At 48.6% G+C, this 12,740-nt stretch overlaps 1 protein-coding gene across 1 annotated transcript in view; it reads left to right on the top strand.

Moving 5' to 3' along the window:
* Window positions 1-9,405, top strand: part of LOC144932346 (netrin-1-like) — a 97,339-nt gene extending 87,934 nt beyond the window's left edge. The window contains exons 7-8 of the mRNA XM_078856286.1: window positions 5,740-5,814; window positions 8,981-9,405. Coding sequence (XP_078712412.1) covers window positions 5,740-5,814; window positions 8,981-9,405 — 500 coding nt within the window. The remainder of the gene's footprint in view (window positions 1-5,739; window positions 5,815-8,980) is intronic.
* The last annotated feature ends 3,335 nt before the right edge of the window (window positions 9,406-12,740 follow it).

The following is a 12,740-nucleotide window of genomic DNA, read 5'->3' as shown; positions in this document are numbered from 1 at the left end:
GACCTTCATCCTGCAGTGGATAGATCATGGCAAGCGGCGATGATGGTGACATCTCACTATCACCACTGTTGTGGTCAGAGCCATCGTTGTCCATGTTTTGCACAGACGGTCCAACATACTTCTTCAAGGCTTGCACATGGCGTGCAAAGTGTTGCACGTGACTGGCCGTTACTTATTATTCACACATCCTTAGTTATCTCTTGAATTAAAACGAGCACAGTAGCTCCAACCCTTGTGGATTAAGATGCGTTTGTTGTCAAGCAATTATCAGATGAGGGGAAGGCTACTGTGCATGCACGGCGTGTGCATGTTTATTCTGAAGCCCAGAATCCAGAATCTGTCTCAAACCTAAGTTCCACTGGTCAGCATAACAACAATTATTTAAAGACCTGTGTAATTTTACCTCGAGATGCAGGCCTTGTCATGCTGTATCAGTCATAGAGGTTGTTTGACCATACTTCACCACGCTGGTCAGTTTCAAGTTTTAAGCTAATTTTGTTAAACTGGGTGAGAACTCAAGATACCCTTAAAATTTCGATTTAAAGCTTTCGTGACTGCAGGGATTCATCTTCTTGGTTCTATCGGTAAAGTCACGTAGAAGGGAAGTAATAAAATAATAAAAATAAAACATAATAAAATAAAATTATTATATTATTTTATTATGTTTTATTTTTATTATTATTAAAATAATTATATTATTTTATTTTATTATGTTTTATTTTTATTATTTTATTACTTCCCTTCTACGTGACTTTACCGAAAGAACCAAGAAGATGGATACCCTTAAAAGTCAAATTTTCAAGAGTGGGCTGGGTCACGAAACTGATGAAAGCAAAAGCAGAGAAACAAGTACTACAATAACGAAAAGAGAAATCAGGGCAAAAACAACTGCGTTCCAGAAGAACTCAAAACCCAGTGTGAGCTGGTGGAGCGAGCAAGAGAGAGAGAGAGAGACATGGCTCACCACTGGTGTTAGCTGTAGCCAAGAATCAAACTCGGGTTGGCAGCTTCGTTGCGCAGTAAGTTAGCCACTGTGCTACATGTCACCATATTGCAGCTTATATCATGAGTAAGTTCTAGAAAAGTTAATCGGTATTGCCATGAGACATACGTAAAAACCACTCCTATTTATATGATGCAAGCTGAACAAGGTGCAGCTATTAGAAAAATTTCTATATTTTTTTTTCATTAAAATCCTATTCTCGATGCCATAGCTGCAGGTTTAACCTTTTTCTAAACGTATAATTTATTTTAATTTCATTAACAAAATTTGACGGAGAGGTGAAAAAATTATCTCACGTCATATTTATTTCTCCTGTTGTTCCTAATCTGTATACGTGTCGTCACCTCCTGGAATGGGCTTGGCAATCATTACAGCGCCCTTTACGTCAGATTTCCGCAAAACCTACATCACCCGGCCAAATGTGTCTCCCCGTCGTTCTTGACAGCTGCAGGCTGCCCTCCTCCTCCTCCTCTCCTCCCTCGCTCTCTCGTTTTGTTTGGCCGTAGCTCTCTAACAGGTGACACTGGGTTATCAGCACCTGTCACGAGCTCACAGATTCTCTCTCACGCGCGTTTTTCCCCGGCGCGCGCGGGGCTTGCGTTTCACGGCGCGTGCACACCGAGCCTCGGTGTCGCGAGATTCCTTCCCCCGTCACGTGACGCGGCCCACGCCACTCTCTGCTAAGTCGCCGACTTACGGAGATGTTCAATTTTTTCCTCAAGAGTGAGCACGTGTTGATGGCTTCTTGCAGAACGTGGCATTTGGAAATCCACTTTGAGAGATGGGCTCACAATCGCTATTTGACCCCTGCAGGCGCATAGCTTTAATTTTGACCGTTTTTTATTTAACATTATTTTACCCAGATGCACGTTTGAGATGAGACATCCGCTTGCAGCCTTGTCACAGCAATGTTGTCGAGGCATGTGCTGTTTGTTGCTAGATAGGCCATCGCTCGTGTAGATGTTCTATAAAGTGTTACATCACATTCAATAAACCATTGTTACACAACGCACTCCCTTGTTAGTTTCAGATTATAGAAATCAAAGTATGTGTCGCTCCACACTTTTCAGCGTTTAATATATTTTAACCAGTGCCCATATTTCTGATCTAAAAGTTAAACCAGTCAATAAGCACCACGTGTATACCTTCATCTTCAGGCACATTTGTGTTCTGATTTTCACGATTGCATTTACTTTTCCAAAAGCATCCAATTATTTTACTGAATTAAATACAAATGCATGTTCTACATTATAGCAGACACCATCTTCACGGAACAATTTTATTTTAAATAAATCTGAATTTCCAAACGTAATTTCCCCTTTTCATGGACTCACAGAAACGCGTCCCACTTACGCGAGCAAATAGCTGTGCAAGCGACGATAATTTTCGCTAAATGGAAAAAAATAATCAACCGAAAACCGCATGGGTGCCAGACGGCGTTTGCACCCAGAGCTGGGCCTGCACGCCGCGAGACGCGGCTGAGTGAGCCGGGTCACGAGTAAAGCAGGGAATTTTCACGGACGAGAAACCCCGGCCTGCCACGGGCTCGCGGTTCCTTTGTCCGGCTGCTTCCTCTGTCATTCATCTGCAAATTCACGACACCCCCCCTCCTCCCCATTGCGCGCCCCGTCGCGCGCTCCCTTTCTGCGCGTCCCGCCACAGTAAGCCGCTCCGAAAATAGGCCCCCCCAGGTCGTGCGGCACAGCCAATTTGTAAAGGTTAATTTGTCCAATTAACCCGTGAACGTTCGGTGGGGTGGGTGGGGTGGGGGGGTGGTGGGGGATTGTCCCCGGGGGTTGGTTTAAGTTGCCGGCATGTCAGCAGGGGATGGCTGGGTGTGGAGGGGGCGGTGGTGGCGGTGGGTAGGGCGAAGGGGGGCAACCAGGTCTCATCCGAGAGCTGCGCCACTGTCACCGCTCGTGCCAGCGGAGATCGGCTACAATGAAACGGGGGGGCGGGGGGGGGGCTTCTCTTAATCTCGTTACACGCCTAATTAGTAACGAATTTTCCCCCTTGATGCGTCCTCAAATCCCGGGGCTTAGCCGTAAGCCACTGCTTGGGAAACACCGGGCAAAGGGTTTTACAGTTGTCGTTCGCCCATTGTCTGGGAGTCGCAGCTTTAGCAGCGGTTTTATTTGCGAAAAACAATGAGACGTTCTGTTAATGTTTACCTATACATTGGATAATTAATCAGCGTTCCACGCAGTTAAGCTATGGCGTAACTTCATCATCACATAATCGGTCATCATCGGCCATGATCACTCCGCTACTGGATGAAGGCCACCCCAAGCCACCACCACCTCTTACGATGTTGCAAAACGGCAATCCATCCAGCGCCTGCGCATTCAATGATTTAATCACTTCATCTGCCCAGTGGATGTCCATTCAGACGCGTTCTATTTCCTGCTGCCACTCCTACCATTATTATTCTAGAGTAGGCGTATTTTCAGCTGAAAATAATAGTTGTTTACAACTAGTGAAAACAATTCCTGTTGCTAGGAGCCGTTATATTTTGTGATAATTAAAATAATGAAATAGTTGTATACAGATAAAAAATTGCGCTGAAACTTCTTGACTGCATTTTGTACAAAGAGTACATGTGCGTATATTGCGTGCAAATATGAAGACCCCCCTCCATCGCAGACTCTTGTGGCAGGCGGTGAAAGTGAGTGTACAGCGTACGCAGAGTCAAACGTCTCTCTGATGGCCATGTAGATCGTTGAGGCGAATGCTGCTAGAGAACACGCCAGGCCACCTTTGTCTCCCCAGCGTCGATACCTATGCACACAGCCTCTGGCACCGTTTTAAAGGCTCGGTCGACCTAGGGGATGTTCTACGAGCGGTTTAGATATTCGCCACTGCACGTTGACCGTGGCCGGGAATAGAACTTGGGTGACGGCACCTGGGCACGCAGAGCGGTAGAACACCAAGCCGCTGGCAAGCTGAGCCTACGTGGGGGGTCAGTGGTGTCGTGGTTCGCGCACGGAGCTACGAACAGGAGACTCGAGTTCAATTCGCTCTCACGGCCAAGAATCCGTGACGAAAACCGCTTCTGGGCCTCGGCTGGGTCAACCCAGTATAAAAAAATAGTGCGTGGGGCTGTTTGTGTAAACATCGATACCGGGAAGACAAAGGCGGACGGGCGTGACGCTGGCCGCACCAGCCTCTTGAGCCACCGCGCTCGCTAGCAGCACTTTCCCCCCAACGGTCTGTTTAGGCTATACGGGGGATCTTTGTCTTTGTTGTGTGTGCGTACGGGACCCCTTTGAATGCTTTGGGAGCGTTCCCATGACACTGAGCGGGGCACGGCAGAGCACAAACACAGGGGGGTGGGTGGGTGGGGGGCAGCTGCCCTGGAGGGGTCAGCCACTCTGACGCGCTCGCGGCCTCCGCCGCGGCTCTTTCCCATGTGGGTGATGTCACCGAAGTATGTAAATAACCGCCGGGCTGCACACCGGCCTTTAACGAAAACTCTAACAAAAAAATACCAGCCACATAATAATGAATACAAAAATAAAATGTGCCCGCTCAAATGTAGCACGCCGAGTCTGTGCTCTTGGATGAATGGGGTTTTGAGTTGAAAAAAAAACCTTTTGCTAGAAAATCAGAAGAGGAAAAGTAGGAGCCGTAGGAGTGAATGGATGTTTGGGGAGTGGTGCTCGATCTGAAAGCAGCCTTTAAAATGTATTGACAAATGTGACTTAAAACAAATGGTCAAGTATTGAATGACATAAACAGAATTACCTTGAAAACATTGCTATATATATTTTCCGAGTTGTCGTTTTTTCAACCTGAAATAATCATTTGTGTCCTTTGGAAAATATAACGTATTTTGTTACTTACATTTTTACTTATTTTGTGTTGCGTATTATATAGTTTCGTGTTGAAATTAGGAGTCATATTTTACAGAGAAGGTCTTTGGCTCCTAGAATCTGGCAGTTCGCAAGCATTGGTTCAAACTGACTGCTGATGAGACATTTCAGGTTAAAGCGAGTCTAGAGGTTGCTTGCGTTGCGCTGATGCTGCTGTTAAAATGAGCACTCCCAGAAGGCCGTGTGACTGATGGGATGTGGAACAAAATACTTTTACTTATATATAGGAAGGAGACGGATTGTCTGCTTCTTTATTTTGTATCTTGTTGTTTAAAATGAAACATTCTTGGTACAGGAATGACGCATATGGCTTCAGTTTAGATATTTTGGCACTCGATTTCAAAGTTACATTTGTCTGTTGTATTGCATATCATTTATCATTAACCCTTACGTCGGGCACGCCGTGATAAATGTAACCAATTCGCGGCAAATTACTTTGTGCAACCCAGCGTAAACAGTCACGTGACCATTGCGGCTCTCATTTATAACTCACGGAACCTGGAATAATTACCCAAAGAATGTAGCCGCACTTCTAAACATCCTCCAACATCTTGTTTATTTAAATCTAACAATAAAAAGCTTTAGGCATAATGAAGAAACCGTATGGATGTATTTGGCTACATCGTTAAAATGAATCAATAAACACTTGGGCATTGATGCAAATTATGACAATATAGACACACCGTTTTTGTTCTCACATTTTGACGAAGATCGTGACACAGAGGTACGAGTGAACAAAGTTGATTTGCACTCCGGGGGTGAACCGCTCGCTGTCTGTGTTCCCCGGAGAACGCGTCTCGCGCATCAACGCTCACGCTCGTGTCCTCTGGTGTTCCTCTCTCTTCGCTGGCTGCGCGTGCGCAGATTGCGAGGCCTACTGCAAAGTTCCAAAGAGCAAGCAGAAGCTGAACATCAAGAAGTACTGCAAGAAAGACTACGGTGAGGACTCGGCAGGAGGCTATTGCAGCGGCAGTGTAGCTCGCGAGACGTGCACCAGCAGAGCGACGACACGGGGGGGGGGGTGAAGTGGACATTGGGCCCCGTTTCACTGCTTGCAGCAGGGCCCATGCCAAGCACGCTCCTGCACCACTGGGCCCTTCAGCAACGCACCCAGGTGGACGATCAAGGGGCCAGGTTCTGTCCCGCAGTTCGTCAAAGTAAGCCAGATGTTATTGGCAAGAGCACTTTGTGTAACCTACGGGGCCCTGTGCTGCTTCAGATATCACTCGCCAGTGATGTTAGCCGTGGTCGGGAAACAAACTCGGGCCACCAGAATTCAATGCGCAGCGCTGAGTGTTGCACCACCACTCCACTCAGACATCTTCAAAGAGGCCGTAGCCTGCCAAGATCAGTCATGAGCTCCGGAGGGGCAGGCCTGAGGCAGAGATTAAACACTTTGATTCTTGTTTATATTCACCATGGCAGTGGCAAATGAGACAGTTATTGTACATTGGGTGCTAGTCTGGCTGAGAAATTTAATTTCCTCTTCTCCAAAACGTCATCTGAGATTTTGAACGCTTGTTTTCACTCTCGTAGTGCCAGCTCTGGCAGCACTATTGGACTTAGTGGCCCCTGGGGCTTCTATGACAAATGTTTAATTTATTTGGTTCATTTGTTTAACGCTGTCTCTTCAGCTCGTTTCCTTATGAGCTGCTGCTCCTGCCGCCGTGCGCACGTGCGCTTGTGTATGTGTGTGTGTAAGTGTGTGCGTGTGTGTGCGTTTCTGTGCGTGTGTGTGCGTTTCTGTGCATGCGTGTGTGTGCGTTCGTGTGTGCGTGCATCTGTGTGTGTGTGTGCGTTCGTGTGCATGTGCGTGTGCATGTGTGTGCTTGTTCGTGTGCATGCATGTGTATGCATATGTGTGTGTGTGCGTGCTTCTGTGTGTGTGCGTGTGCTGCGCCTGCATTCGCTTCATGCTACGAGTGAGCACGCGTGTTTACCCGTGCGCACGTGTGTGCAAGGGCGTGACAGCGGTGCGCGTGTTAGAGAGTGCACGTGCGTACTCGAGTGGAAGCCTGTTGAGGGATATCCATGTGAGCTCTCTCCTCTGCCCATGCGTGGACCTGCTCCTGGTGGAAATATTTGGGTTGCGTGCATATGGGTTGATATGCAGTCTTCCCAATCGCCGTTTCCATTGACAAGGCCCAATATTATAGACGGAGTGCTCTTGCCATAACATTTCGTAAAGCAGAAGCGTGAGTTTCACAAGCCTGATTCTGCTGTGGAGACCCATTAGGTTAAAACTGGTCCGGAGTTAGCTTGCTTAAATAAATGTTAAATCTTGGTTTAAAGCTTTTGTGACTGCAGGAATTCATATCCTTGGGTGTTTCGGTAAAGTCACGTCGATAGGTTCAAAGAAAATAACAAAAATAACAAAAACTACGAGGTTTCGATGGCAACACAAGCAATCGTCATCAGGAGAAACAATAGCGGGAAAGCTGCTGAGGCAGGATCATTTTTTAAGTTTTAAATGTGTGTAGCCCAAGGGTCATTAGCGAGGTGGGCGGGGCTAGTGATGTTAAGGTGATAAATTTGCATGTCAATGTACGATCGGAGAGCTACCTCCACGACGACGAAGCTGCGGAGGTGGCCATTGTATCTTTCCTGCAAATTTTTTCTCCTGATGACGATTGCTTGTGTTGCGATCGAAACGTCGTAGTTTATTATTATTATTTTTTGAACCTATCTACGTTACTTTACCGAAAGACCCAAGAATATAAATAAACGTTGTTGGACAATGTTGGTTTGGAGCAGCCAATCGGCTGTCGGACTCAAAAAACTTTTTTTTAATATCCAGCTCAGCGTATCCACGCGGTTACCCATAATGCTTCACAATAACACCTAACGAGTTAATTAGACGGATAATGTCGTCTCACTGGTGGTGTTTTTGAAGTTATATAGAAAGCAGACCACTCATTTGTCATTCAATCAATAAAAAAATTGCCCACTCAACTTGCCCCCCGCGGGCAGCAGCGCCGTCTCCGTGCCGCCGCCACCGCTGCACCTCCCAGTGGACACCGCTTCGCGATGGCGGTCACCAATAAACATGCCCGATCGCGGTGGCGCACGCTCACAGCGGCGGGTCTGTTTGTGCGAACCTCAGGCGGCACGTGTGGTAAACTCATTCTGCTCTCTGCCCGTAACCACGTGGCTATGAAATGGATTTTGTTCTTCTGATTTCATACGACCGGAATGCGCCCAGCAAAAGTGAAGCCACGCCCGTGGGACTTCTTGGCAAGGACGCTGATGCTGAGGCATCCGTCTCCGGCGCTTTTGGATATGTGCTCCTTCTCTTGTGCTGTTTATGCATTTACAATGTCAAAACAACACATTTATGTTCGCAACTTTTTGTTTTACATATACAGGGTGCTTAATTTGTTTTACACTTATATGGAAATATCGTTTGTAATGGAAAATGAACGGATACTACACTGTAACTTGATAACAAATGTATATGAATAGCTTCAACAAGTCAGAGTCTCGACTTGTTCGCCATCATTGTCAACACGTGCCTGGAATCTTCTCCAGGTGATCTCCAGAGCCCGGAGGAACATTTCTCGTGGTACTGTTGCAAATGCTCGGAAGTGTTAACATTATTTTAAAGCACCTTGGATATGGAAATAAGTTACGTATTACATTGGCCCAAAGAGCCATGGGGGAAATCTGAATGTTTCTAAGCTTCATCTTTATGGCACAAATACTTGCATTGGAACAAAAATGGCGGTCACATTTACAAAATGCCAGTTACCAATTGTAACAGAAGCAGTATAAGCACACGTGCAATGTAACGGGTTGGCCAACCAACCCAATTCTGAAAACGTCCTGCATATTACTTACTTAGAGATGACATATAGGTTTGAGATTGGTCACCGTACCGTGGGCTGCTACTCATCATCCACTGGTGCAGGAGGTGTGTGGCCGGGTTGAGGACGCTTGGCAGGTGAGCCGCATGGGGGTGGCCACCGCCCGCCCTGCTTTGAAACTGATCGTGCAGCCCGCCAATAGCTCAAACGTAATTCTCTCTCTTACTCAACACCCCCTCTTACGGACACCTACAAGCCGCACGACGAATCTCACACACACGCGTGCGTTCGTGCGTGCGCAGCCATCCAGGTACACGTGCTGAAGAAGGAGGCGGTGGGCGAGTGGACCAAGTTCAGCGTGAACGTAGTGGCCGTGTTCCGGCGCCGCAGCGGCGGCGGCGCCGGCGGCGAAGGCCGTGCGCGCCGCGGCGACCTCGCGCTCTGGGTGCCGAGCCGCGACGTCGCGTGCCGCTGCCCGCGCCTGCAGGTCGGCCGCAAGTACCTGGTGCTGGGCGGCGAGGCCCACCAGGGGGCAGGGGCGGCGGGGGCTTCCGAGTGGGGTGGCGGCGGCGGCGGGGGCGGGGGCCCACCTCCGGCCGCGATCGCCGCCACCGGAGGGCTCCTGGCCGACCGCTCGAGCATGGTGGTGCAGTGGCGCGACACGTGGGCGCGCCGCGTGCGGAAGTTCCAGCAGAGGGAGAAGAAAGGCCGCTGCGGGAAGCTATGAGGCCCCCCCCCCCTACCGCGTCTCTCCACCAACGCCCCCCAACCCGTCGACTCTCGGCCGAGCCGCACCGCCCCATCCCATCCCGCCCGGTGCTCCTCTGCGGTCGCGAGAGAGAGAGCGAGCGTCGGTCGCGTGATGGATCGCCGCCGGTAGTCCGACCCGTGGCGTGCGGGAGGCCCGCGTGGATTGCGTGTGCGTCGCTTCTCTTTGTTTCGCCGAGCTGGACAAACGGACCGAGGTCGAGGCTTTGACTCGGCCAGGGGACTTCCGCAGAAGCGCGGAGAAACAAAAGCGACGGAGCGAAGCTGCAGCCGCGGGCCCGTCACTTTTCACGGCGTTCCAACAGCGTCAGATTCATAATCGGCGGAGCGTGTCCGCGCGTGTGTCCTTGTGCACGAGTTAGCAAACTATAATTCCCATCTTCTACCCCATATATATGTATGCGCCTGTATATACATATATAGCAAGCATACGATTTTTGTTATTGCATGCTTAATGTGTTGTGAAGTATAACAACAATGACTGCGATGTTATGCGTCTCGAGTGAACAGCTTCACCTTGACGGGGAAGAGCTGAGCAACTTGCATTACGGATGTTGACACACGATCACCGGTCACAACGCATCGCTACACATGTCCGTTTACACCATGTTGGCAGATTTACGAAAATACCACCACAGAATAACGACTAAAGCAACTGAATGCAGTTCATATTCAAATTATGGGTTCTGGGCAATCCGAAATAAGAGCTAGTTATCGTTTATGATCCCATTATAACGATCACAATGTACCACCTGCGCTATTCGCTTTCAGTAAATGTCTATGGAATGGAAGGACTTTCACTGCGAAGTCGTAACATTCACAACTGTCACGAGCAAATTACTCCAGGGCGGTCATTTATTATCACTCTTGCATGATCGCTCCCAGGATGTTTCCGTTCCTGTTAGAATTTGCCTTCGCACTGAGGATGTGATTCGGGTCCGTGAGAGATGAAGACAGATTGGAGAGGCTTTCATACCAGCAGTGGATTGAGCGTGGCTGATGGTGACGACGATGAATTGATTTAATTGGTGAATCTCTTTTGATTGAGGTGGCAATGGACAGACACATTGCCCTATTTCACGTGCACCGAGCGTGCATTCAGCCAACGCGTGCATTTTAAAGAACGGTGTCTTTAAAATACGTCAGTGTCATTTGGAACGTGCTTACATGTATAAAGCTATGCGCGCACACACACGCACAGAGACGCAACGCACTGTAATTTAGATGTCTACGTTTGTTTGCTCGTTATGAATTTATTGTAAGGCAAAGTAGCGGTAAATGCATAAAGCTGGCCGTCCTGAGAATTTACAAACTCACGCGCGTCGTCCTGTCGCTATCTGAAGCTAGCAAGACAAAAATCACCTAATCATAAAGTATAACAATCAACGCATAGTAACGCGAAATAAAACATTTACCGAATTTATCTCACAAATTGCCTTTTGACGGTGGGCCAGAATGGCTGCATTGAAAGCTTACGGTGTGCGTGGCATTTGCGGTTTTTCTTTTAACCGACAAACAAAGCTCCCCAACTAAGTCTGCAACCGAGGCGGCCAGGGAGGAGCAGGCGCACCGAGACACCACCGCGCACCCTGCAGGGTGGTGGTGGTGGGACATGCGCGGGGTGGGGGCGCGGCTGCGCTCCGTTCTCCCATCGCGCCACCGCCACTGCCGCCACTCTCGTCGTCTTTTCCGTCTCCCCTCGAGTGCTGGAGCAGCCGCGCCGCTCACAGCGCTCGCTGGATGACGCGGCGCAGCAGCAGTGGCACGGAGAGCCGGGGTCTCGTCGGCCCCTGCCTTCGCTCGCGGTGGACATCACCAAACCTCGAGTAGAGATTCTTTTCGAACGAGAATTTAACGAAAAAAATTCTTCACATAGGGCATCGCGACTTGCAGTTCAGCGGCCAATGCGACGACGTCGTTTTGATGATGTCTGCGGTCCTCTTCTTGCGCATGGAGGCGGGCAGTTGATTGGCGGCGTTTGTGCGATCACGCCGAGGTGAGCCAGCGGACGGCTTCACGCGTAGCCTCATGGGGAATGTCCGAAATGCTGCCGGCGAGTGACCAAAGCGGGCAGTGGCGTTACCGTGCACTCCACGGTTCTAGATCGGTCGCTGCGGTTGCACTCAACCTTCCGGTGTCGCTTCCGGATTGTCCATGGCTTGCAGGCAAACGTAGCCCTTAACTATCCATTTCTTAAGTTTGCCTTCAGAGCGTTTTGTAAACATTATGCGAGCTGACGGCGTAGAGCGCTCATCTGGTTAATGTGCGACACTTTTGAATCTGCCCTTTGATCATCGTTTTCTTTACAAGAAACGCCGAGCTCGAGCCAGTGCAAGAAAGGCGGTCGTGCAGGAGACGCGTGTGCGCGCGCGTGTGGCGTTCATTGCGTGTGGCCCACGTCACTTGGAGGCCTGTTGCCGTCCTCCGCGTTGCTGTCGCTTGCGTTTGCTTGCCAGGTGACGTTATCCATTAAACACTAGCGTGGAAAGTGTAGATATTGTTTTCGTACTGGACACAACGGTAGAACTATTTGTGAGTGCGCAGAGCGCGAACGTGTCTCTGGAGGTGTCGTCACTCGGCGCGGTGTGCGGGAGCTCTGGACTCCAGGGTCGACCCAATGGCATCTTCGGACAACTTTTTTGATCAAATAACAAAACACGATTCCGAATTGTACGCGTATATTTTCATACATGCCACAACATCATTACTCGCCTCATTGTGGAGAATAAAAGTGACAAAATATATCATCAGACGGTATGTCTCCTTCCCATATCTGTTCCTCCGCATAGACTAGGCTCTAAGGAAAGCTGTCTCGGGTGTGGACCAATCAACTTCAAGGACAGTGCACATTATCAGAGTTATGTCTTTTGTTTGTATTATGACTGCTGGTATTGCGGTCTATGCAAACATGACTCCTTGTAAAAAGGTGTCAGTTTTGTTGCCAGATAGAAGGGTAAAAAAACAATTATCAAGAGTGGAGAACTTTTTGTGGTGGTGGTAATTGGTGCAAGGCGTTTTCCTCGTATTGAACAAAATGTTGCTGAAAAATAGCTTCCCGGAGGGTGTGTGGCTGATGGGAAGTATAAAAAATACTTGAACTCGTTACGTGGAGAGACAGATATGGAAGTGGGCCCTATTGTGTGATTCATTGTTTCGTAACAAATATTTTCAGGTATTTATACGAATGAGGATGTCACTTAATTTAGCAAATAAACAGATACACCTTTTAATTTCTCGATAGAATATAAATAAATCCTTTCCTATATTTTGAATATAGTAGACTCACACTAATTT

Source organism: Lampetra fluviatilis, chromosome 5, assembly GCF_964198595.1.
Source record: "Lampetra fluviatilis chromosome 5, kcLamFluv1.1, whole genome shotgun sequence".
Lineage (NCBI taxonomy): Eukaryota > Metazoa > Chordata > Hyperoartia > Petromyzontiformes > Petromyzontidae > Lampetra > Lampetra fluviatilis.
The sequence above is the reverse complement of the archived record's forward strand: the minus strand, read 5'-3'. Positions and strand labels throughout refer to the sequence as shown.